The sequence below is a fragment of the Pollachius pollachius genome, assembly GCF_949987615.1.
Source record: "Pollachius pollachius genome assembly, chromosome: 1".
NCBI classification, from domain to species: Eukaryota; Metazoa; Chordata; class Actinopteri; order Gadiformes; family Gadidae; genus Pollachius; species Pollachius pollachius.
Window position 1 is genome coordinate 10,221,078 of NC_136934.1, and position 26,448 is coordinate 10,247,525.

At 44.8% G+C, this 26,448-nt stretch overlaps 1 protein-coding gene across 2 annotated transcripts; it reads left to right on the forward strand.

Annotated features, from left to right (window-relative positions):
* Positions 1-100: 100 nt before the first annotated feature.
* Positions 101-25,542, forward strand: agtpbp1 (ATP/GTP binding carboxypeptidase 1). Of its 2 annotated transcripts, none has more exons than XM_079757294.1 (26): positions 101-224; positions 1,161-1,223; positions 2,407-2,537; positions 7,507-7,574; positions 8,344-8,407; positions 8,607-8,753; positions 9,201-9,332; positions 9,579-9,672; positions 9,808-9,845; positions 10,276-10,484; positions 11,937-12,114; positions 13,947-14,041; positions 14,434-14,550; positions 14,826-15,529; positions 15,865-15,948; positions 16,160-16,249; positions 16,461-16,609; positions 16,819-16,906; positions 17,243-17,387; positions 17,865-18,015; positions 18,575-18,755; positions 19,147-19,276; positions 19,662-19,793; positions 21,095-21,271; positions 22,974-23,134; positions 25,326-25,542. In XM_079757294.1, the coding sequence occupies exons 2-26, from the start codon at positions 1,192-1,194 to the stop codon at positions 25,507-25,509; spliced, it is 3,681 nt and encodes a 1,226-aa protein (XP_079613420.1). In that variant the 5' UTR covers positions 101-224; positions 1,161-1,191; the 3' UTR covers positions 25,510-25,542. The 2 variants fall into 2 exon arrangements, with proteins under 2 accessions (XP_079613420.1, XP_079613421.1); XM_079757295.1 differs by having other exon boundaries at positions 25,329-25,542.
* The last annotated feature ends 906 nt before the right edge of the window (positions 25,543-26,448 follow it).

Genomic DNA, 26,448 nt, shown 5'->3' on the forward strand with positions numbered 1-26,448 from the left:
TTCGCTCTGACTGAACCAGTCGTCATATCTCAGGGACCCGGAGATTCTCGCGTTGTTTTGGCGCCGTCTCCACACGGTGACAGCTCCTCCTGACAGCCCTCCCGAACACCGAGGGGTCGTTTTATCACAACATCACTGGGGCGTTCCGGGCGACACTCAAAACAGTAGCTCCTTATCAGGGAATTGGTTCGCCCTTTACGGGACAACAGTTCCTTCACATAGAGGTTCGTATGATGTCCATGCCCAATTGTGTTATTTGCCCATTTTCTACGTTACGTTCTGTGACGTTTATTGATCTCGTATCAGCCGTAAGGGGTTATTGTTATCATTCCTAGTGGGACGGACACGGTGCTAGTTAGCCTCAGCTAGCGGACGTTATTGAATGGGTGACTTGAGCAGGTGCAGCAACTGTGTTGGGCTCTTGCAAGCCCCTTGTTGCTTTGCTATTTATAGCTAAATAAACACATTTTTTCTTGGGATGCATGGTGCAGAATGCAGCTAAATAGGCCATCTTTTTCTGCAAGAGCTTGCAGCTAGAGCAATGTACCATTGGAATAAAATAGATGAGGGTCAGTTGCTAAATGGTTAGCTCAGTGGTCGGTTGCATTGATTAGTCTATCAGCCGAGAGATCCATTTGAACTGGTTTGACACTAACCTAACAGCTAATGTTACATCATGGTGTATGACTCATCTGTTATCATCGATGCGCCTGTATTTCTTTGTCTCTAATTAACAGCGTGTTTCTTTATTGACGCTCTATATACGCCACTGTGCAGATAGCGACTGTTTATGTAACATTTTGTATAAATAAGTAATTGATCATGGCATTTATTTATGCGTCTCTTCAACAGACGCGGCTTTCAACGTTTGTTTAGGCTTTGTTTATATTAGACCCACAGTCTTAATGACGTTGTCTGCAGCCCTTTAGTTCGAAGACATCTGAGACCTTTGTATTGTATGTATTACGAATACCTTTGTGTTTCGTCAAACCAGGGGAGGGAAACTACAGTCTCGAGGCTATGCTAGAGATTGCCATAAACTATAGTGGTGTGAAAACGTTTGAATAATAGGCCAGTATGTATGGCTTATCACTTATCAAATGGTTTTGTATGGCGGTTTGAGGCTGTAGGTATACTGATTTAATTGATATTTCTTACAGGGGATAAAACATGTCAATTTGGTGAAAGAAAATGAACAAGCCCAAAATGACTTCTGAAAAAGGGTAAGTATGTAAAACAGTCATTGAGAGATCACCAACACGCACACTAGTTTGTATCTGTTGATGTGAAAAGCTTGTCACAACCAACTGCTTTAGGTTTGCTTCTTCTCTCACGGGTACTTCACTTGGACTGTTTATACCCTGCTCCATTTTATTATTTTATTGGGGTTGTGCTTAGTGGTGTGTGTATGTGTGTTTCCCTGTCAATTCATGTTTTATCCTGTCATCTTTCATGACAGTAATGGAAGGGTCACGTTGGTTTGCATGTTGGCCCTATTGTCTGTGAATAAATAAAGCCTTTTTATTGGTTATTAAAGATAACCTATTCCGGTTCTCATTTCATAAAAAGCCTATTTACAAGCATATGTACAAAAATAACCTTTGTTTATGACCTACACTATTCGTGTTTAAGTAAACGAATGGTTAAATCTGTAAATACCTGGCAAAGTAAGCTAACAATTCAATGTCAGCCTATGGAGTTGGCTGCAAAGCAAGCAATGTTTTATAGCTCAGTTATTTTCCCTCTATTCTTATGTTTTCCTTTCCTTTTTATGTTATGGGATTTTTTTCCTCTCTGTCTTGATTTACCCCAAACCACCTACCCATTCTGTGTCTTTATAAGGACATTTTGCATGGAACTCTGCTCAACTGGGTAGCTTTCTTGGGGTTAATTTGGTTTCCCATGGTGCTGGTTGCTATGCCAACTACTGACATATCACCCTTTGCTTAAGATGATCTTAAAATATCGATGCAGTGGGAAATCCTAACAACGTATTTAGTTTAGTATAGTTTGTAAATCAAGCATCCAATCTTAAGTTGTCTAATGTAGACATGCTTGTTGTTGCAGCCTTGTTTTGTATATCTTCTACATAAGAGATGTATGGAAAATGGGAAATTCTTTCCCACACGTGCATGTTTTTAAGGGCTATGTTCTCGGCCTTCAACACTCGTACAATACCAAGCACAACATTATCCTAAAGATATGTAAATATCGAGGCAGACTATGGAAATAGTGGGATGTCTTTTAATACCATTCCATCATTATTTTGTGATATATCATTTAATTCCATAGTCACTGAATACAGTTTGACTTTGAGAGGGGCAAAATCATCAACATTTGTAAAAAAAATATTTGTGTTTGTTTGTGTATGTGTTTATTTCTTTGTGTATGTGTCTGCGTCCCCAGTGTACCCAGTAACTCCAGGTTGCTGATGTTGCTGGGCCAACTGGAGAGGATGAGTAGGGAGTCCATGATGACGGAGGCAGAGATTGCACGCCAACTCACTGCAAAGATCCTCCACCTCATACAGACGCAGGGTTAGACACACACACACACACACACACACACACACACACACACACACACACACACACACACACACACACACACACACACACACACACACACACACACACACTTATCTTCCAATGTTATACTGTATCTAATGTTGGAGAAGCTGATGGTAGATAGTATATGGTGTAAAATATTTGGCACTGCACCAGTTCAGATTTGGCAGTTCACTATCAGTGAGTAGGTATTCTCTCTTGATTCTTTTTACTTAAAGTATAATTTAATTATCCTAAAACCAAAAAGCAAAATGAAGATTAAACTCGCCTCTCTGATATGAGACCATAACATATATGTTTTGTCACAGGGGCTCTGTTTCCATTCAGCTGATTAACATCATGCTTTGTTGAGGTAGAAGCTTTTGGATGAAACCAAAATGTGATAAAGGATGATGGGACTATTCCTAATTATAACTTGGTGATAATGACTTACACGTCTAATACGTTTTCACAGTCAAGGGAAGGTTATTCCTCCCTTGTCTGCATAGTTGATTTTGATTAAAATATCCCACTAAACATGTCTCTAATTGACCAGTAGGGGGTAGCAGAGGGCTGGGCAGGGGGCATGTCCCTAAGAAGCTGCTGTAGATTATGTGGAGTAGTTCTGTGGGATAGGCTGGCGGCCAGTTGGCTGGAGTTGTGTCTGTGAAGCTATTGCCTGTTGAGGGGTGACCCTGTTCTACTGCATCTGTTCACTGTTATGGTTACAAAATGTAAAGTTTTTGTGTGCAATGTAAAACTGTTACTGGATTATTTTACCACTTGTCATTATAATCCTAAACATTGTACTTTGGCCTTCTACTCTGATTCTAAGCTTGCTTGGGAATCTGAGAAGTGACCGCCACAAATTACCAGCCTTAATGTATAAATATGATAAGATCATCATTTGAGTTATTGCATTTCCTTTCTGTTTCTCCCTTGTTCTTTGCCGGCCTGCATCATCAGTTAAAGTCTGCATGATGAGAAAATATGTAAAATGATCAAAAGACCGCAACCCTGCTGACAGACACTCTTAATTAATCTTAATCTTGCATCCAACATCTAATGCTGCGTACCATTCAGTCAGGATCTCTCAGCTGTTCCTCTTCTCTCAGTTTCGCATGGTTTCTAGTTGTGGATATACAAAAAAGTGTGCGTGGGTGAGGAGGCAGGGAGGGTGAACCTGTTCAGCGTAACCATACACCCTCGTGTCCAGGCCTTGCTAAGCTCAGTTCCACACTACAGACCCGGCCTCTTGGGTTGAGTCACTCCCATGACATTGTAGACGTCGGGAGGGAATGATTGGCATTGCCAAAGGAACGGAGAGAAGGGATACTATTGGTTAATGGGTCAAAGGAGTGTCTGGCAGGCGTTACTAGCATCATCGAATTTGGGTAGGATTTACATGGCTGTTTTGCTTTCCATTTTGTTATATATTTCACTCTGTTTTGTTCTCTTTTCTTTCTTTCTTGGTCTCTTTTACTCATTGGCCTTACTTTATTTGATGTCATTAGTTTCTTTGCTAACTATCGCTGGAGGCATGAGGAAGAGGAAACGGGAGGGAAGTTAGCTTGCTCAGTTTCCGGTTCCCCTAAGGAGTGGTCTATATTTGCAATAGCATGTAGACGAAGGTCCACATGGTTGACACTGTACTCCCTATCTCTTGACTCTGGTGTCAGCTTGTGTAAAGACGGCTGTGGAAACACCAGCCTAGGACGTTTTGCAAAATATTTGACTGTTTACCAACCAGCAGGCACTTGATCCTTGAGCTTGGACAGAGCTGAGGTATGGAGTATAGTTACACCAGGACATACCGGGGCTCTTTGGTCTGTGAAGATTCATCAGGTAACCATCGTTGTTGGTCATCTTCTTTTGACTGATTATCCTTGCAAAAAAATGATTTCCCGTCCTTTGACTCACAGATCCGAGTTAACTGACAAGTGCTTTCATATAGTTGAATTTCTGAGATTGTATGACATCATTATATACTTGAGACTTTTATATTGCTTCCAAATATACAAAGCAGTCACATTTACAGCTGCAAAGTTTCTCTGTTCAACACACGTGCTGGTAGGTTCTATAACAGTTCAAAACATTAACTTTGCCACTTTTGTGTTGCTACTGTCACTAATGTTACATTGAATAGGTTTCATTTTATGGCTTTATCACCCACTTTTGCTTGTACGGGGAAAACTCTGAGAGCAAACATTACCCCTTTCAAGGGAACTGGTTCAAAAGGCACACCCTGCTTCCCAAGCACATGATGTAAACCCCCTCCCACCCACATAATCACATATACCCTTTAAAGCAAATTTATGGATGATTTATTTGTAAATATTAGTAGAAAGGGTGAAATGCTTATTCTGAATGCAATGAAAGGATAAAGATGGCTTCATTGCTATGTTCATAAGATAACATTATGATATCTTGGGATTTAGTGTTTGGCTTGGAGGATCAGTATTGTAATTTTATAGTATTGTCAATGTAATTTTGTTTTGAAGAGCTTAAAAAAGTCTGGTATGACAGCAATGTTCTTAGAGATCAGCAGTATCCCAGCCTCCCTGGGATTGGTGAATGTGTGCGTGCATGCGTACATGTGTTTGTGGGTGTGTGGGTGCACGCATGTCTCAGATGAACTACCACACACACAAGTCATGTGTCATCGCAGATCTATGTTTGAACCACCACATGATTCTTCCAGCACTGGCTGCATCTCCGCTCCCTTTTAATTTATTGCCCTGTAAATCAAATGATACTGCTCCCTCTAGATCTGAATTGTTGGTGTTTGTACAATTCAATTAATTGTACAAATATGGATTTGTTCTACCGGAACATAAATATAATTCTTATTTTAATCAAGGATGTATGTGGAACTTGGAACATAAACACTGCTCACCAGCCTCGGAAAATAAAGTCTTTGTATAAACTTGACTCGAACGGCTCTAACATTGCAGCTTGGGGTGACTATTTTATAAGCGTCCCTCGCTGCTTTTGCGTTGATGAGCACCTCGTTATTTGGTGCAGTCAACTCCTCGCTTTTTTGACAGAGCGCCCTTGATGCCCTAGTCAAAAAAAGGTAAATTCTCTTAAAATAAAGCGCTGAACGTCATCATAGGTTAAATGTAGATGATTCATGGTTGCTTTGCAACAGAAACAGTCACTGTCGTGGATAAAACCCAAAGTCTAATACTCTAACAAATTACAAGAGGTCGAGAAGGACTAGGGTTGAATGAACAAGGCTTTATTGTCACTGCAGAGAGTAAAAACATCACCTGAGTTGGTTTGCAAAGAACTCCCAGTCTCGGAGCTCCGTTTTATATCCTAATTGTGTGGCCTCCCCCAAGATATCCTTGGCCAATCACAATGCTCTAAACTACGGGCTCTTGATGTTCACCATTAGCATTCATGTCCCGCCCACGATGTCTAAAACACATTCCATACAGTAAATCAAGCATTACGTACAAAAGGGTTACATATTAAACATTAGTTACATGAAGTTACATATTATACATTAGTTATATGAAGTGAGGTCTTTCATTAAAATCCATTTGTCGCCTTGTTTATTAACCTGATCTTAAATCACCATGTCTTACCACATGGGTTTAAGAGATGAGCCCTGTGAAAGGCATATTAATTTAAACAGTAAAATATGCATTTGTAATAGTTAATGCCACTTTATTTGTCTGTGGCATATACAGTCATGATTCTAAAGCTGGTAGTGTCTGATTTTAACCGGGGTGTGGATTAGTTACCTTAACTCTAATTTAAGCCTACAGAATAAACATTCTAAAACTACAGACGAGAAACCATAGGAGGGCGTTTCCTCTCACCGTGACGTGAGCCAGCCGTCTTTTAGGGGCCACTTATACGTAAATGAGGGGGTTGGGGGTATATCTTTAGTAACTTGTGAATGAGGAAGACATGTAAATGTCTCTACCACAGCGCAACAATGTTGCTATGGTTTTGTTCCCCGACTCTGCACCTTATGCGTTTTAAATACCTCACTACATTTGTAGACTTCCAAAAGGTAATGTCTTGTTGTTCAGCATCAGCATAAAGGCAGCCAAAATGGCTATTTGGAAGACTATCTTCAATATCTCTCCTCTTTTGATATTGATTCAGAAACTTGTGGTTGTCAGTTTGAATCTGTCTTTGTAGTTATCGTCTTGGCATTTTGGTGTTGTTTTGTGTTGAATTCTGCGTGCTGGCCTGTGCAGAGGCTGTCAGCAGTCTTCTCACATTTAGACCGCCTCAAAAGGAGAGCGGAATTTCTCAGCTCTGAAGGCAGATGCCGGGGCATGGACCTGTGGGGGCCTCAGACTTCTGCTTCAGAACAAGGAGTCGTGAGAGAGAGAGATGGGCAATGAGGGGGAGAATAGAATGGCAGAGATGGAGAAAGCCCAGCTGAACAGCGCTGGTTCAGTCAGGCCCACGAGTTCCCAACTGAATCGCTAAAATCATTTCAGACATCTTTGGCACCCAGTATGACGCCCTGTGAAGGGTGTTTACTGTGACAGCTCTGCCAACATGAAATGTTATACTTTCTTACTTTATGTTTCTATGAGATGCTGGTGTACATACTGATCATGGTGATGGGAGTGCATACAATAATAAACAAGTGTTTATTGACCATTGATATTATTGTTATCTACAGTATTTTTTATTTTTTATTCCATGTGTAGGGATTGCATTTATCTGTTGTTCAAAATACATACATTTACATTATATTTGGTCATTTAGCAGATGTCCATGTAAAAAAAAAAGTATATTGCTGCACAACCTAGTTTCATAAAAATAACTTGAAGTGTAAGTAGTGCAAGTTGTCACAGTAGATATATAAAAAAATGCTTCCTACATTCCACAAGAATTTCTGTATGTCTAAAGTTGTGTAAAGTATATGTAAAATATGTAAGGTTTGACATGTGTGAAAAAGAATCCCTGTGAATGTTGTGTGTTTTAGAGAAGACCAAGAAGGAGGTGATGTCCAAAGGCTCAACTGGCATGGAGGTCATCCTGGCTTCCCTGGAGGTATGTGACAACATTAGAATCAGAATCATTCATTATGTTAACATGCATGCTGGAAGGAATCATTCAAATGATTCCTAGCTGATATCTGAAAACCCTAGTTGTAATAAGCTTTTACATTCATTCCCGGAGTAAAAATGCTATTGAGAACCCTAAATCAATGAGATCACAGCTTGGCCGCGTTATGGTCTATGTGTTCATTCTGTGCAGGTCAGAGATGCACCTCACATCCATTTTGACCTGGAAACAGAATCATCGCTAGATCCTTAAACGATGGCTTTAATGCAGGGCTCAATACTAACCCTTTCTACTGGTGGCACCCCTCACACATTTGGTCGCTCCCCTTTTTTTTCTCCGCAATGTCGCAGCATTGTCATTCCTTTGCCATGTACCATCTATCTGTGTACAGTGTCATTTTAAAAGATTCACTCATTTTAAATCAATTGTAAAATGTTTTTATTGCATAGGTGGTCCTTTTTATTTTCGACTGCCCGATCCTCGACATCTCTTTCATCACGACTCAATGCTTCGCACTCCTCCTATATCAAAAAGCTCTACCTTCTAATAATAACATGCTGTTACTTAGGTAACAACGGTTAGGATTGTTTTTTCTTTTCCTTCAGTCGTCTTTGCTAGTGCATTTCTTTGAATGCTCTTGAATAGCGCTAGTGCTGCGGTGCAATTAAATTGACACTTTGTTTGAAAAAAAAATAAAAATATTATTTCATTTATTCATTCATTGGATATTGTCATTGTGTCTGTTTTTTGACAGAATTCCCGAGATCTTCAGACCACCTTGAACATTCTTTATATCCTCAGTGAGCTACTTACTGTGGGTAAGTAGCTCAAAGTAGCAAAAGAAGTAGCTAAAATAAGTTTCTACCCTTGAATACATTCACACTGGTCAATTGATGGGACAAAATATTTGAATAAAAATAATAGATAATAATTAAAAAATCAAAACCATATTGTAAATTTCTTAAATTTTTATACATTCTCCATGATCAGTGTTGAATTTTTCTCTGTGTGTAACAGGCGGAGGGCGCAGGGTGGCGGTGTTTGTGTCTAAGGGGGGCCCCGCCATCTTATTGAAGCTGCTGATCTCTGCCAGCAAAGAGTCTCCTCCCAGTGAGGAACTCATGCTGCAGCTTCACTCCCTGCTGGCCAAAGTGGGACCAAAAGGTATGTTCACAGCAGGCGTAAGCATAGGCCTGGTTCCTGTAAAGTTCATGTAAAGGGATGAATTTTCGTGGGTATGAATTTATAATTTAAACCTCCATTGTGGCATTCTTTTTACTAATATCTGACAAACCGTGATCACAAATTTGTGGTTAAAACGATATGAAAAACATTTAATTTTCATGCAGATAAATTGATGACAGTGAAATATCAACATTTATGTTGACTCCAGCTCTACATGGCTATACATTTTTAAACATTTTGTATCCTTGCCTGAGACAACTTAAAAACAAATAATGAATACATCTCTCAGTCTTTCCCTGTCTTCATTTAAAGTTTACATGACAGGCTACAAACAGGCTACCGTGTTATTATGAAAATTATACATCCATTCAAACAGTGCACTGAACCAGTTACTCTATCCTCCCTGACGACCCTCTTCCTCCGCAGACAGGAAGTTTGGGGTAAAGGCCCGCTTGACTGGAGCTCTGAATGTAACCGTCAACCTACTGAAACAGAACCTCCTCAACTCCAAACTGGTTCTGCCTTGCCTGCAAGTCCTCAGGGTCTACTCTTCCAACTGTAAGCTGGTCCGCAAGACTCAATTAAAAGAGACAGACAGACAGTTTGACAGATAGACAGTTTTAGTGTAATAGAGAAGTGTGAAGTCTGATTAGGATCAATTCCGTTTCTGTCCTTCTTACTTCCTCTTTTATGTTAATCAGTACATTAAATCCTCTATACCCTCCATGCGTCTTTGCAAATCAATAAAGACCCAAGTGTTTCTTTGTTTGAGGTCCTTGGTGTATGTGTGCATGCTATGTGCAGCGGTGAACGCCATCTCACTTGGGAAGAGCGGTGCAGTGGAGCTCATGTTCAAGATCGTGGGGCCGCACACCAAGAAGAACACCACCCTGCTCAAGTAAAGCCACGCATTTACAAAACGCTCCAAGAGCCACTCGGGTTCTATTTGTCGTCTCCTGTCGCATGTGCCGGCCGCCTCCGTGTCTGCTCGTCCTTCATTCTAACTCACCTGTCATGTGTCCCAAATCAACAGGGTGGCCCTGGACACTCTGGGAGCCCTCCTCAAATCCAGTGAGTTATTTACACCCCACTAATGATCCATTGCCTCGCTGTCACTAGTTGGTTGCTATCCATTTAAAACCGGCGTCCTTTCCTGTCCGGGTTTGTCACCTCGATCCCTCTGTCTGCTTAACAGCTAGTGCTAACGCTCAATTGATGACTATCTTGATGCTTGTTTACCTAATGCGGGAGAAAGAACACCGCAGGCGCCTGACAGACAACCTAAATGATCATGAATGACACAAACTGAAGCACCCGTTTCTTCTTTGTTCACTTGGATTACACTTGACAACCCAAAATAAACAAGCACTTAGATAAGCAAGACATATTTTCTAGTTAAGGGTAAATCTATCAAAATGAGTAAGTGCTCTTGGTGATGCAGCCCCCCTAGACTGTTGCCCGCCATATAACGTTCGTTCATTCATTCTCTCCTCCTGTGTAGAGACCAACGCGCGGCGGGCGGTTGACCGAGGGCATGTCCCCCTCCTGCTGTTCGCCTACCAAGACTGGCACCGCAACGACACCCGACAACGGCACATGCTGATCCGGAAGGGCCTGCTGGCCAGCCTCAGGAACATCACCAACATCAAGTGCGGCAGGACTGCCTTCATCGAGGCCGACGGCATGAGAGTCCTCTACAACACCTCCAACGTAAGCGCCGCGTCCATGTCGTTTCTGCTGTCAATAATAGATCAAGGATAGAGATTGCTTTGTTTATTAGTACCATTAAGTCATGAAGAAGATGCTTTGATCCAAAGCGCCTTACAGTGTACTTTTTTGTGTCATTTAGGACCAGGTAGGTTTTAGGCATCTTGCTCTAGGATGCCTACAGGTAGGGTTTGAACCCAGAACCTCTTGGCTGGGAGTCAAACGCACTAGACTATCTGACCCGCCGTTTCTATTTTCAATACTGAGAACTATACTGTTTCCTATTCTAAGCATGCATCGCTATAGTTAGACCGTCCTCTAGAAGAAGTAAGGGCTACGGTTACTCTTCGTGGTTTCAATGTGATTTTTGTCGTATTGAAATAGCGATCCTGCTGAGATGCATTAATTGTCAGGACACTCTTTAATCAGATCTTGGTTGCATTGGGACCCGCAACAGATCACAGAGGAGATCTGGCCCACATTGTGATCAGGTCTGGTAGCAGTGGACTGTGTACACGCTGTGGACAGGTTACTTGCTATTTAATTACAACTAAACAAATATCCGCGCCTCCCGGTATGCAAAGGATACCGCCTTGAACATCAAATCAACAAAAAATGCACCTTAAGAATGTAATGCATGAGGTTAATGCTTGTTTCTGCACCAATGTAAAGTTACTTTCATGTTATAATTTCATTTAATTTATGACCTGCAGCAATGAAGGTCAAATTAAATGTTGACTATGAAACTTTACCTCTCAGCAACGTCTTTTGTGCTCTCTTGAACATTGCACGTCTGTTGCGGGCGCATCAAAAATGAAGCATTTTAAGGGAAAAGAACTTTGGCAATCAGCAGCATTTTCCCCAGGAAGTATTTAAATATTTACCAGGAACGAGAAATCTGATCACCGATCCAGCCACAGAGTTTGCATTTATCTGTCAAGTCTGGACACAAGTCTGTGAGTGGATCTGCCAGATCCGATCGCAGACACGATGTGTCACCCAGGCCTACAATGTTACTCATGTCTTATTTACTTTCATCTGAGATTTAGGAAAGTAGTAAAGCTAACTATTGTTATGTTCCTGTTTGTGTATTTTATGATTAACCAACTAAGTTAAAGAAGGTATGCATTTCTAGGTCAAATCTATAAAACAACAAAACAATATTTATCTTTTTATATTTTATCAGCTTGTATTATGCCACAATTCAATATAATATACACAAACGTACAAAGGAACACATCATCCCAGGGACTGTACAGAACTTAATATTTCTGTCATACCCTACTTTATATGGGTCTTCAAACAGAAAACATCACGCTCTTCAACCCTAATCCAAGGCTGAATAAGTACCACAAGCTTTTCTTCAACCTCAATGTTTTTCAAGGAGGATCACTTCAGAATGAGCAACTCTTCTTGATCAACCTCCTGTCCTCCGGTATTTTGTCTGGTTCCCAGGAGTGCCTCCCAGTGCGGACGCTGGACCCTCTGGTGAACACCTCCAGTCTCATCATGAGGAAGTGTTTTCCCAAGAACCGCCTGCCTCTGCCCACCATCAAGTCGGCCTTTCACTACCCACTACCACACGTGCCCGCCGGTGGCCCTGTGGCACAGATCTACAGCCAAATGCCTGGAGGTTGGCGCCACAAAAGCATACGCATATACACTCACTCACTCACTCACTCACTCACTCACTCACTCACTCACTCTTTAACTCACTCACTTACTCATTAACTCACTCACTTACTCACTCACTCACTTACTCACTCACTCACTCACTCACTAACTCACTGTCTCACTGCCACCCATGCACTCACTCACTCTCTCACTCATGCACTCACTCACTGATGAAATCCCTCAGTCGTTCCACTACACACACACTCCCAAAGGCCTACAGATGGGCATGTTAAAAGGACACCCTTGCCTTCTGCTGCATTGCTAAAGCGTATCCTGATAAGCAGAGAGGAACCGTCAGGGCCCTCTAAGCCATCAGAGAGGGCCTAAGGTATTCCAGGTTTTTTAAATTTTATTTGACAATCCATATTTAACACAAAGAATTCTGAGGAAATAAACCCTAAGAAACGGCCTATTCAATTTGTGTTGGAACGGGAAGGGTTAAATGAAAGAAGCCCCTTTTGTCAGCCTCAGAATGCTGCTGACTCTGCAGTTGTTGGGAAGGAATGTGCTATGCAGCTCTTTGATTGGTGGACCTGCTAATTTCACAGAGGTCGTAATCTTAATTCAATGGCACTTATTTCAAACGACAGTAAAATTGACCAATCATATCTTCCCTCTAAATGGGTGGGCTTTGTTGTCGCTAACTTTATGCCAAGTTCTGCCCGCTGTGAGGGACACAAATCCAATACACTGGATATAATCTTATGGGCGTGACTTGGTTTACTTCATGACGGCAACCGCCGCGAGTGACCTAACGGCTAGTGAGGAGGACCTTGTTTCTGATTAATTATCTACAGTTTTCAAGGTGAACTTCCCACACCAGAGCTAAAATGCATTCAGAAAACCATAGCTTTTGAAAGCCATTTCAACTCCTAAAACGCAAAAGCTTTACTGAGGGTGTTTAATTTGTCTGCTGTCATGCGTTCTGCACCCCAGGCCGTTGTCTATATTTAAGTATATATTCTAATGAAGTGCCCTCACAGCTTGTTTGATGATGGGATTATTTGTCAGGAGGATTAGCATTTTGCTTAAGAGAGAGCTGTTTTTAGTTTTGGTGATAACTCTCACTCTTTCCCTGCTGTTTGCTCGTTGCATTGCTAAGGCTGGACTAGCGTATTCATTTGTTCTTTCAATAAGTTGGAATTGTCATAGGTACCTTTTGCAGTACTATAGAGAGGACACAGTAAGCTAAACTGGTGGTCTACTTTTTTCGCGACGGGGAAGGGGGGTCAGAGGGCCAAGGTTTAAGCGTCACGGTTCATGACTCTTAAATGCAGATTCGAGCAAATGTTCCTTTGTTATTCTCGACGAGGACATTACAACATTCTGTGAATGTAGAACATTGGGTGAGGTTTATTATCTTTGTCTAAAGAGTTTTAAAACAATGTAGTTATTCAATTTTTCTTCCACCAAATAATGTTTTCATCTAAACTAAACACAGCGATCCCTCAGTCATTCATACTCACCGTATCAGGAGTTGACAAGTGTTGTTGAAACCCAAGAATAGGAATTACAACAGAATGGGATAATGTGCATTTAAGGGTATGTTTGAAGAATTTTATCTCTGCGTAGATCTTTTCTCTCTCTCTTCGGATTCGGAGCTCTGTGTCATGGCTGCTTACGATCCACCCCCAGTCACTGGCCCTCTCCTGTCTGTCACAGCACAGTGACTCACCCATAATAACCCTACAGCTCACGTGCACCGCTTTGGTGTCAATGGAAATGTTACCCTGTGTGTGTGTTTTGAGTGTTTGCGTTTACCTGTGTGTGTGTGTGTGTCTGTGCTCGTAGTGGACGACGTCGTGGACGACAGCGATGAGGAGACTGAGGCGGACATGGAGAATGACACAGAGAACGAAGAGGACGAGAAGGACTGTCGCACAGGGGTACAACTCAAACGCGCACGCACATGCACATGCACACGCACACGCACACACTTTGGGTTTATACCAACGAGAGATAATTAAAACTGCCTTCTGCTTGGCCGTTAATTCATGGTTGGGGAGATAACTGGTCACCCGAGGTACAGGAGGTCTCTGTGAGATGAGAGACCTTTGGATCGTAGTCAAGGTTTTGCGATGCACCTGGCTCTGTCAGCAATGGAACTTTACAGGATTATAGTTACATTAACAGGATTGTGTATTCATGTATAACCAGTTCTGAAACTCGTCGATCGAAGAAGTGGTTCATAATGAAAATAACAAAACTCTTGGCAACAAAACTCTGGGATATCCTTCCACACTCGTCTCAGTGAACCCTTTCTGGCCCGATTCCGCAGAACGACGACATAGAGACAGACCTCAGCAAGCTGCGTCCCAGAGAGATCCACAGCCGTCCGTTTGAGGAGCTGAGGGCGTACGACAAGTTCTTCCTGGAGCTGTCCGAGGACTTCCAGGTCAGTGGCGTTCCCTACGGGAAGGACGCGTGTGGATCCATTCAAACTGGGAGTTGATGCTTCAACATTTACCTCAACTTTTCATTTACGGCACTAATTTTACAATATCTATAATATATATCTAACTAGTTTAGTGCACTACATTGAAAAAAAAAAAATCCATGTTTTCCAGCAATAAATGTTTGGATAAAATGGTTAAATAAAGAAATTTAAAAAGACAAAACATATTTCCTCAAAAAACAATGAACAAGATGTACAAAATCTCATCATCACAGGGGTATGATTTTGACTGTGCCAAAACGTCCTCGGCGACATCCACCACATCAGCCACCAAATCCCCCCGGCCAATCACCGTGCCCACGGTCCAAGCCACGCCCCTTAAGCGCGACCCCGGCGAGGCCCGCCCCGCCTCCGCTCCCTCTTCCTGTAGACCTGCCACGCCCTCGGCGCCCGACCCCTCCCCCCTGCCGCCTCTAGAACTGGCCAGCATCCACCTGACGGAAGACGCCAAAGAGGGCGTGGCCCCGGGGGCCCGGCCCGCCTCCCGGGGCACGGGCCTGGAGCAGGAGCTGGTGCGCGTCCTGGAGCGCGTGGCCCTGGAGGCCGACAGCCCTCTGAACGGAGGAGGAGGAGGTGGAGGAGGAGGAGGAGGGGTGGACGAGTCCCCAGTGAACTCCACCAGACACATCCACTCCCCGCTGCTCGTCGGGGGCATCGCCGCCGCGCGCCGAGGGGGGGGAGGGAGCAGCGCCGCGGGGTCGGACTGCGGCTCGGAGGGCCCCGAGGAGGAGGGCCCCCTGCTGGAGGTGCCCGACACGGCCCTGCTGCTGCCCCTCCACGACCCGGACCTGTACGTGGAGATGGTGAAGGGCACCGCCTCGGTGCCCCGGTACTCGGAGGTGGCGTACCCCGACTACTTCGGCCACGTGGCCCCGACCTTCCGGGAGCCGCTGCTGGAAAGGGTGTACGGCGTGCAGAGGTGAGGTGCTCTGTGAGGGCGAGCACTGGGGGGCCTCCAGAATTATAGAAAATGTTCAAATCGGAAATATTTAATGAATAAAATCTATAACCATACTTAGAAAAGGATAGTGATGATATTAGTTTACAGATCGTTTGACACAGAAATCGACATCACGATCAAAATTTGATTAATTGCACACCCCCTACCTGTTGGCCTCCTTGTGCAAGACGCCTAAACCCTGCTCCTAAATGCACCTACCTGTATCTGACTCCATTATACATCGCTGTAGAGAAAAGCATCTGCTCAAAGTAGGCAATGCATGTGCTAAAGACTCTCTCTTGGTGCTATTGCAGGGCTAAGATATTCCAGGACATTGAGAGGTTGATTCACCCAAATGACATCTTGGACAAAGTCGTTTATGACCTGGATATTCCTAGGTGAGTTTGAATGTTTTCATCCATTATGCTCTGGACATTTTAGCTTCGTCGTCCATCTTTACTATGTGTTGTGCATAACAAATACATCCCTAGTTGTAAAAGCCCCAATCTGACATTTGAAAATGTATTTTCATTTAAATGCATTCAGCCGTTGCCGTTTTTCTGCAGTGCCGTTCTCTGCCTAAATCCAGATTTATTGTTTGCTTTCTAGTGGCCCTGTGATTGCTGACGATGGAGAGTCACTGAAGTTCAACTCACAATTTGAATCCGGCAATCTCAGAAAGGCTATCCATGTCAGGCAGTACGTTGTACTTTAATCAAGATGTTTGTGTGTGTGTGTGTGTGTGTGTGTGTGTGTGTGTGTGTGTGTGTGTGTGTGTGTGTGTGTGTGTGTGTGTGTGTGTGCGCGCGCGCGTGTGCGTGTGTGTGTGTGCGTGTGTGTGTGTCAAAAGGCTTGTTCTAGGTGTTGCTGGCTGGTGTTTGGTTACTGAACGGTGTTTCTTTATGTGCAGGTATGAGTATGACCTGGTGCTCAACTCGGACATCAACAGTAACCACTATCACCAGTGGTTCTATTTTGAGGTGAGCGGGATGCGCGTAGGAACGGACTACCGCTTCAACATCATCAACTGTGAGAAGTCCAACAGCCAGTTTAATTACGGTAAGGCCTCCTGGAATAGTCCTGTCTATGATCGATGTGTGGGAGATACATCTGGTTGATTCACAGCAAACTCCCAAATCATGAAGTTTACTCTAAAGTAAACCATAAACACACTACATCAAATGAGCCAAAATATTCTGGTGAACTGTAGTTTTAAGTGTGTATCTATGTGTGGGTGTGTGTGTGTGGGTGTGTGTGTGTCCACCCAGGTATGCAGGTACTGATGTATTCTGTGCAGGAGGCGATTGGGGGTAAGCCTCGCTGGGTGAGAACAGGAGAAGACATCTGTTACTACAAGTATGGGATCCCTTTCACCTTGGCTCGTACACATCTTATAGCGTTCCAGTTAAAGCTGCACTTGAATGTCTTCCTATTAGCAGCCTCTAGCAGCTTGGGTGGTAGTTACAGTTAAGCTATATTATTTTGACGTTGTCTAAGAATTTACCTTGGTGGTGGGAGAGGGCAAACATGAACCAAAGAACATCTCCCTGTATGGATTGTCTCCTGGCTGGGTGCGTTTTATTCTTGAGACTTCTTCTTCTTCTCTTCGAAACATCACAAACTTCACAAATTGTGATGCTTTCTGAATGCGGCTACACACTGCCTGATGCAAGTTTCAATTGGTTCTTGCAGAAACCATTTCTCCAGGAGTTCAATTGCCACAGGCGGCCAGAAGGGAAAGTCATACTACACCATGACGTTCACCATGAACTTCAGCCATAAGGACGACGTCTGCTACTTTGCCTACCACTACCCTTACACATACTCCACTCTCAAGGTATGCCTCTTCCATACCGATCACTTTCACCCTGGCCTTGACTCCAGCCATATCATATTTAAAGTGTGCCTGCTTGTATACTCTGAAGGACGGTCTCTTTCCTGTGTGTGTGTGTGTGTGCGTGCGTGTGGGTGTGTGTGCATGTAACCCCTACTGTTTTACCAGATGCTTGTGGCTCTTTAGCTATCATGCTGCTCAGCTAGCGGTGCTTCCGCAGCCTGCTGTGGAATTCACGAGAGTTCAGCGCTATTTCATTAATCTGTGCCATTACCCAGATGCTGATGATTAATAAAGCGAGCGGTAAAAAGGTTTTCTGAGGTCTGTAATCACACGAGACGTCTTTATTGAAACCGCAGGTTAAAGTGGTGCTCTGTTTGTGATTCACCACCTTGCAGTTGGCAGTCGTACAAATGATATATAGTGCATTTCTGTCTCTCCCACTCTCCTCGCTCGCCCTCTTTCTCTGTGCTGGTGAAGATGCACCTGTCCAAGCTTGAGGACCTGAGAAGCCCTCAGATCTATTGGAGACAGGACGTCCTGTGTGAGACACTGGCAGGAAACAGCTGCCCCCTCCTCACCATAACAGCCATGCCCGAGACCACCTCCAACGACCACATCTGTCAGTTCAGTAAGTACCTAAGCGTTGCTCTTTGTCATTGAACAGCCTAAAATCGAATCTTGCCAGTTTGGCTTAATATCTTCGCTGTGCTTCATTTATGGTTTATAATTAGACCGATTCACTGACGTGTATTTTTTTATCTTATTATTTCTGTCCTTGCTTTATGGGAACAGGGATTGAGTGTTAGTGAGAGATTACAGTATTACACTCTGGCAGCCTTGCTACATTAGGAATGAACATTATCCTTATCCATCACTTAATCAGGTTTTAGTCCATTGAGGTTCACGCCTTGTGTTCGTCTCCATGTTGGCTTTCATTCATAATCACATGCCGGATAGTCTAGCAGTCAGGGTGTTCTTCTCCCAGCCGTTCTGGGTCAGATCCCCTGAAGTCCACAGACTAATACGTAGGCATCTCTGAGCAAGATGACCAACCCTAACCCATTACTCTGTCACCCCTTAATGACGTGTATCTGAATTCACTGCAAGTCTTTTTCGATAAAAGCTTATGCTAAATGATCTAATGGACACAGTCACTCACAGGTCCCACCCTTCTCCTCTGCCCCAAGGGAACCGGCCGGTGATCTTCCTGTCGGCCAGGGTGCATCCCGGGGAGACCAACGCCAGCTGGGTGATGAAGGGCACGCTGGAGTTCCTGATGGGCTCCAGCCAGCTGTCCCACAGCCTGCGAGAGGCCTACATCTTCAAGATCATCCCCATGCTGAACCCCGACGGCGTCATCAACGGAAAGTGAGCGGGCATACACTCGCTGTCGCGGCGTCCCGGGTTCACGTCAACCACGATGTAGACTTAAATAGGGAGACACACGGTTCACATTTTTCATTACAGACGCGTCGTTGGGGCGTGAATAACACCGCACGGCCATCTAAGCGTGGCTTATTTTGACACATAATTGCTGCTTCTGTGTCGTTTTTCCAATGTGTTACACAGTGTACAACTCTTCACTGTCATTCTGACGCGCAACAACGATTCAACACAATCTCCTCTAATGCGGGCAGTCATTAACTTGTTTAATAAGGATGTGTCGTGATAGATTTTTCAACATCCGTTCTGATCCTGAAAGACTCCAGCTGTCGTCCTCGCGCTCGGTCTCTCATCATCCGCTCTTCTCCCCCTGTAGTCACCGCTGTTCTCTGAGCGGTGAGGATTTGAACCGCCAGTGGCAGAATCCGAACCACGAGCTCCACCCAACCATCTACCACACCAAGAGCCTCCTGCAGTACCTCGCTCACATACAGAGGGCGCCACTGGTGAAAACATTTTATTTTTTCCTCTTGAATCATTGGAACTGCCTGGGGTTTTCCATGTTGCACCGTTAACCAATGATCCCATGGATCTGCACTATTGATAATGCACTGTTGATTTTTATATACACTACAGTCTGGTCAAGAATAGGTGTTATATGTATACATGAATGAATTTTGAATAATTATATGCCATTCGATGGAAGCTTATTCAACATACCGCTACAATACAATGAGGGCATACATCCCTGGCATAAATGCCCGATGTTCTATATTGTATTGATTTAGGATGAGCACCAACCAGTCTTTTAAAACATTCAGTCTAATGAGTGTGTGTGTGTGTGTGTGTGTGTGTGTGTGTGTGTGTGTGTGTGTGTGTGTGATACCGCAGGTTTTCTGTGACTACCACGGTCACTCTCGTAAGAAGAACGTGTTCATGTATGGCTGCAGTGTGAAGGAGACAGTCTGGCAGTCCAATATCAGCACCTCCTCCTGCGATCTACATGAAGACCTGGGATACAGGGTGAACACAGACACACACACACTATCTCACGCACGCACTGTTACATCCTGGCTCAACGGTGTGCAATAACAAGAGGGAGGCCACCATAGACTTGAGTTAAAATCATAATGTTTAATAAAAGATAAAGAATGCATTCATGACATGCACTTCGTCAGTAGATCAGTATGTCTGCAGTGGGTGTGCATTTGGAGGGAGTGTATGTGAGTAAATGTATAAGTGCTACAACCAAACACAAATGTTACAAAATGTCAGTCTGCAAGCCCAGGGAGACACCAATGCCAATCTGCCAGGGCTGCTTTACAGGCTCCTGAGCCAAGCCTGCTCAGGTGAGTGGCATCTCGCCAAGTGGTGTGGCTCTGCCCCCCAGCTCCCTGCACAGAATACACACAGCAGCAGCAGCAGCAGCAGCAGCACAACAACAGAGGCAGCCCTGTGGCCGTTACATTGACAGGAAAGAGTCTTTCCTTCAGAGTATACAAGCAGGCACACTTAAATATGACATGGCCGGAGTCAAGGCCAGGGTGACAGTGATCGATATGGGTTACCTTGAGATTGGAGAATGTGTACGCGAGTAGTAGGCCAAATAACTTCCATTAGTTATCAAGGTTGAGAAAATTGTAATAGTATTGGAAAAACACAAACGTTCACGGTATTTAACTAGATGTATTTTGAAACTCTGCGAGTGGCCGCATATGATCTTAGTTTGCTCTTACAAGGTGTGTGCATGTGGGCACTGGTAGGTAAAATGGGATAGTGTCTTTAATGAAATCGTTTTTAAAATCAGCCTTGCGATTAGAGTCCCAATCGTTACAGTCACCTGAGACACTGTCACAGACATCGTCATGTTCACAGTTCTAATAGGTTGCCCCGACTTCCTATGTGTCACTATTAAATTATGTTTGCGCAATTAAACTGTAATGCAATAAACACCAGCGTTATGATTAGTGCTGTGGGAAGTATTGCGCTGGATGCTTTTAAGTCCTGAAGCCTCGACAGGCTGATTTTTAATTGGTATTTCCAAGCATCCCTCTTGATGAGGGAAGTGGTTTGTTTCCTTTCAGCGGGCTCTCCCCTCCGTCCGTAAGCAATATCCTGCCACCTGTTAAACAATATCACCCCACATGTATTTTTAATTATACCTTCATATTGAATTGTGACGCACATAAACATAATATTGAAAGCGCAACCATGAGGTGTACCGAACGTGCTCGGTACATGGCAGGCCTTCCCTGTCGTCTGAACAGAAACACAAGCTGCATCCCCCCGATCTAACCGCTGACACCTTCCCCCACTCCCCCAAGACTCTGCCTAAGATCCTGTCCCAGATGGCCTCTGCCTTCAGCATGGGCAGCTGCAGCTTCGTGGTGGAGCGATCCAAGGAGTCCACGGCCCGCGTGGTCGTCTGGCGGGAGATAGGAGTCCAGCGCAGCTACACCATGGAGAGCACACTGTGCGGCTGTGACCAGGGGAAGTATAAGGTGAGGGGTGTGTGTGTGTGTGTGTGTGTGTGTGCGTGTGCGTGCGCGTGTGCGCGTGTGTGCGCGTGTGCGTGCGTGCGTGCGTGAGTGCTAGCGAAGATATTGGTGCGTGTGTTTGTGTGTTGGGATGAGTGTGTGTGTGGAGGCAGGTGTGTGTTCAGAGATGGACGTTTGTGCGTGTGGAGATTGGTGTGCGTTTGGAGATAGTGTGTGTGTGGGGAGATGCATATGTGTGTAGACGCCTGCATGCGAAGATGGATGTGCTTGTGTAGATGAATGTGCGTGTGGAAAGGAATGTGTGTGGCATAAATTAGTATATGAAGGCATGGCTTTGCCTGTTGAATCACAAAATGGCCACAAGGTGGAGCCCTCCGACCAGGTCAATCACCCGTTGACTTACCCTGGCTAGAACTACAAGGAGCTCCAGTGTTCATTTCACCAGCTGATCGCCTCATCATTAATTGATTGCTTAAATAAATAAATAAATAAATAATGGTCAGCTATAGGACGACAGACTGTGATTGATTGAAACTGAATTCAAACGGACCAGTAATAACATGGCACTGCGTAAGAAGCAGAATATAGCAGAAAATGAATTGGATATTTGAAAAGGCGAGGCAGATTTTGGCTATTCGATTATTCAGCATGGTGGAAAATGTGCTGATATCAACAGTAATGTCGGCCCCTCTTTACCGATTATTCGGTGTGTGCGTGAGTGCCTGTGTATGTGTGACACACTGCTCTCACGTGACCATTTTTCTGTACCTCGAGCTCTGGAGGTATATTGTTGATTCCTATCAACGAAATGCCTACGAACTGTTTCATTTCTGTTTCCCACTTACTAATCTTGCATGATTTGGTCCGTTTGTTTGAAGGGATGCTCCCATTCGAGTTAATGCCCAGAGCCGTTTCAGACAATGGTACAAACATGGGGAGGATTTGTCCTGTTTCATTTTAAATTGTGTATTTCATTTTCCTGTGACTAGTCCTGTTGTTCACGACACCATTACTTTTTTTGGCAACTGTTTATTCCATGGAGGTGGTTTTGTCTACGCCACACAGGAAGCCCGCGAGACCACAGAATATCTTAGATTTATCTCTTTGCATTCATTTATTCCTCTCCTTTTTTTTTTCCTACACTTCCCTCTTTCCTAAACTGTGGTATTGGACCGTTTGAGAGGGCCAATATCAACATCTGACTAGCCCAGGGGCAGTGTTCTGTCGAGGCCTTGGCCGTCCTAACCTCTGCTTATCCCCCTTGTTGTCCTTCCTGATTGTTTATCCAGATGTGCAGGAACCTCCTGTCGGTTCCCAGAGCTTCTCTATATGAGTTTGCTTATGTAGAGCTTTGACGTTCCCTCTCGGCATCCTAAGAGGATTGTCCTAAGAAACTGTGTGTGTGTGTGTGTGTGTGTGTTTGTGTGTGTACACGCATGTGTGCGTGCGTCTGTTGGTCTATGCATGCGTGTGTGTGTGTGTGCATGAGTGCCTGCGTGTGTGTGCGTGTCGCTTGCATGTACAGTGCATGAAAGTTCTGAACCCTTTTACAACAGTAGACCCCCTACAGTGTGACTGTAGAGCAGCTCTGCGAGTTCACCCGTTGGAATAGCATGCACCCCATAATAGACATGCTTGTGGTTTTCCCTGCAGCCCTGCGTGTCCCGCTCATCCTCCTGTGTGTCTGCCCTTCCCCCCCCCCCAGGGTCTCCAGATTGGCACCAGGGAGCTGGAGGAGATGGGCGCCCAGTTCTGTCTGGCCCTGCTCAGGCTGAAACGGCTCACCTCCCCCCTAGGCCTGCGCAACCAGCAGCACTTCCTGGACGTGGAGAGTGACCTGATGGAGACCCGCGCCAAAGTGACCAGGTAGGAGACCACCAAAACACCCAAACAACTCGGCACTAGACCCTCCATGTTTACTGTATTTCTGGATGATAGGATGATCTGACTGCTGCTAGTCTCTCTCCCCCCACCCTTGCACCATAATTTCCGGTCTCTGGATACACTTTGGATAAAAGCATCTCCTAAACCGGACAACATTGTAATAGCAAATTCGAAGCTCCACTTTAAAGCTCATTTTGAGACAAACGGCCCGGTTAATACGCTCTCATGCAAATCACCTAATGCACCGAAAACCGTAGACTGACTGGAAAAACACCCAGTTTGCTGCTCTCATTGCCATTCTGCGGTCGCCCCCCCAGCACCTGTTGAGCGCCCCGTCAGCCAGGAAGCAGATCCCCGCACACAAGTGTCTCCTTCTCCTCGTTTGCCCCGTGGTTGTTTATGTGGGGCGAGCCAGGGACTATGTTTTCCCTTGCCAGTCAGAAGGCTTAGTGTCATTAAACTATGTGTGTAATGAGGATCCGTAAAGCCTGTCGAGACCGCAGCCAAGACTTTGAAAGAATAGGTTAATTGTCTGTCATCCCCCCGCAGGGCTATCGGACCCTATTCACAGATGAAGGCTGTCAACCATCTAACTAACGTTTTATTATCTTTTTATTTTTTAATAAGAGTTTAAATTCCGCACATCAGTCATTCATTTGTCATTGATGAGTACCTTTTCACTGTAGGCCAACCGTCATAGAAGTTTAGTTGACCTGCTTCTGCTTGGCTGCTTCTCCTGAATTACATTAATTTCGACGCATTTATAAAAACACACACACACCGTCACAAACTGGTGTTCAGCTCAACTTTTACTTACTTTTAACACACTGAGGACGTCTTTACCACAGCCCGAAGACCACCGGAGTGTGTGGTTTCGACGGAGGTCCTGACCACACCGGTTATGCACACCTCAGCCCCTGTCCTCTGAGATCCCTCTGCCCAGAAGGCCTCTGTCAGCCTGATGGGGAAGGATGCATTTGTTCTAAACACCACTTAATGCCCTGCGTCTCTGCCTCTCTCTCTCTCGCACTCTCTGTCTCTACCCTGCTGTACTCTTACATCGATTTATTCATGTATCATTTATGCAGCTGATCATTGGGGGACCCATAAGGGCTTTGGGTTGTTTTGGTGTGTGTGTGTGTGTGTGTGTGTGTGTGCGTGTGTGTGTGTGTGTGCGTGTGTGTGTGTGTGTGTGTGTGTGAGAGACTATGTTGGAATCATAATCTAGATAGCAAAGAGTGCTCTCTACTGATACAGAAGCTATTACAAAAAGATTGAACACACTCAGAGAAAGAAAACAAATCAACTCACTGTACACTCAGAGAAAATCTCTCTCTCTCTCCCACCCACTCCTCTCCCCTCCCTCTCCCAAACATACATGAGAGGAGAGGGTTGGGAGGTCAGCGTCTGATCGACTGTTTCCCAGGGATCACATTTCAGACCATTAACACCATTAAAAACCCACTAAAGCCACTAAAACCTCAACAACCAGCAAGCATTTACCCATTATGAATCCAGAGGGAGGAAAACAGGCACAGGAGTGACACAGAGCACAATCATTGTTTATCAGCTTCCCCAATGCTAATATACGCTAGGTTTTCTTCCATTAGCAGAGTGGAATTGTGTGTGTCGCATTGTTTTGTAGGTTGTGTTGTGTATTGGACATGTTCTGAAAGACATCAAAATTCTGTTTTCTTTAAAAAGTACTGAACGTTTTAAGTGCAGTGTTTTTTAATTATAGTATTGACATCAGATAGTATATCCCTTTAGACTGTAATAAAAAGTTCTATATTCATCGTAAACGGGTACAGTTTTCAGACGGTTGTTATTATCGGACTGTTCCAGCCCGGGTGAGCGGAACATCTTGTTTTGTAGCCTGAATCCATCCCCCGTTCACAGTGGCAGCACAATGCGCTTAATCCAAACTGAAGAACAGGACTGTCAGTCTCCGGGGTGGGGCTCTTTCATTGTCCGGCGTTGCAAACCCCTTTGTCCGCGGCCTACCCGGAAGGCGTCCTTGAGCAAGGCGTCCCATCTCGCGACCTGCTCATAACCCCCCCAATAGAAGAACCATTTCGCCGCAACCATCAGCCGTGCCCGCAGTGCAGCCCCTGTCCTGGTCCCGTGGTCCCAGTAAACACTGTGTGTGCTGTGGTTTGTGTTCCATGGCCAGCAGCAGCCCCACCACCTACGTGATGGAGGAGGACGAGCCGTCCTTCCAGGAGGAGGTGGACTACAGCGCTGACAGCAACGACGAGGAGCCCGACGCGGACGTCGAGGCCAGCAACGAGCCCGAGGACACACCCCTCCACCTGGACACGCTGTCGGACTGCGAGACCACCAACCACAAAAAATAAAGCATGAAACGGGTCACCGCGACTGCTGGTATGTTGGTGTCGGGTTGGATGGGTGGGTGGGTGGGGGTCGTTCGACACGTTGAAGCCCAAATCGAGGGGTTTGCTCCCGGTGGGGAACATCTTGCCCCCTTCTACCGTAACGTAGAGTTAAGAGTCGGATGGCCGCCCGACTCTGTGCATTCCAATGAATGAATGAATGATTCACCCTCCCCCGGAAGTGTCACCTTGTCACGTAAAGCTTCCTCATGCCATTACAGTTCACCCACTGCTCCTAGCCTTGACCTCAGACACCGTGTATAGCCTCTGAGATGTCCTCAAATTAACTAACACCAAACCACGGGCACTGTCACTGTTAATGCTCTACCTGATCCCAATGCTTCACCCGTCTGACTTAAGCAGTAGAAGACAGGCCGCACGCATCTGTCCAGAGTAGTCAGGCAAGACACAGGAACAGGCCAGCTCTGGCTTTGTATGGAGCCGAGGGGTTAGTTTTGTTTTGGGTGTGAACCAGCTTTTGCAGTTATTGTGGAAGTGTGTACCTCACCCGCTGGCTCTCCTGACTGATAAATCTCACCAGTTTGCCTTCATATTAATACACCTTTCCTCCGTCTCTCGCCCTGCACTTTATCACACCCGTCGTGTAAAATAAAAAGTGTGCGTTCCTCCCATCTTTTCTCCCCTCCCCCACCTTCTATTTTTTAATCCTTCATCGTTCTACTTCCATTCTTTCACTCTGTAATCCTCTCTTCCCTCCCTTTTTACTTGAGGCCCCTGGGATGACTGGACCACTTAAAGAGATGCCTTTTCTTAAATGTGAATAATAGGCCATTAACATACACACCACTGGTATCCCGTTGAATGAGATCATCTCTTAACTTTACCTGTGTTGTTGTTTTGTCGTCACCCTCGTCTCCTTGATTGTGGCACCTCATGGGATTC

Bases quoted from the DNA above. Each gene is read 5' to 3' on its own strand.
- agtpbp1 (XM_079757294.1), top strand. From the start codon at position 1,192: ATGAACAAGCCCAAAATGACTTCTGAAAAAGG. The intron at 14,042-14,433 runs GTACAACTCAAA...CCGATTCCGCAG, and splicing joins AGAAGGACTGTCGCACAGGG to AACGACGACATAGAGACAGA. The intron at 15,530-15,864 runs GTGAGGTGCTCT...GTGCTATTGCAG, and splicing joins AGGGTGTACGGCGTGCAGAG to GGCTAAGATATTCCAGGACA.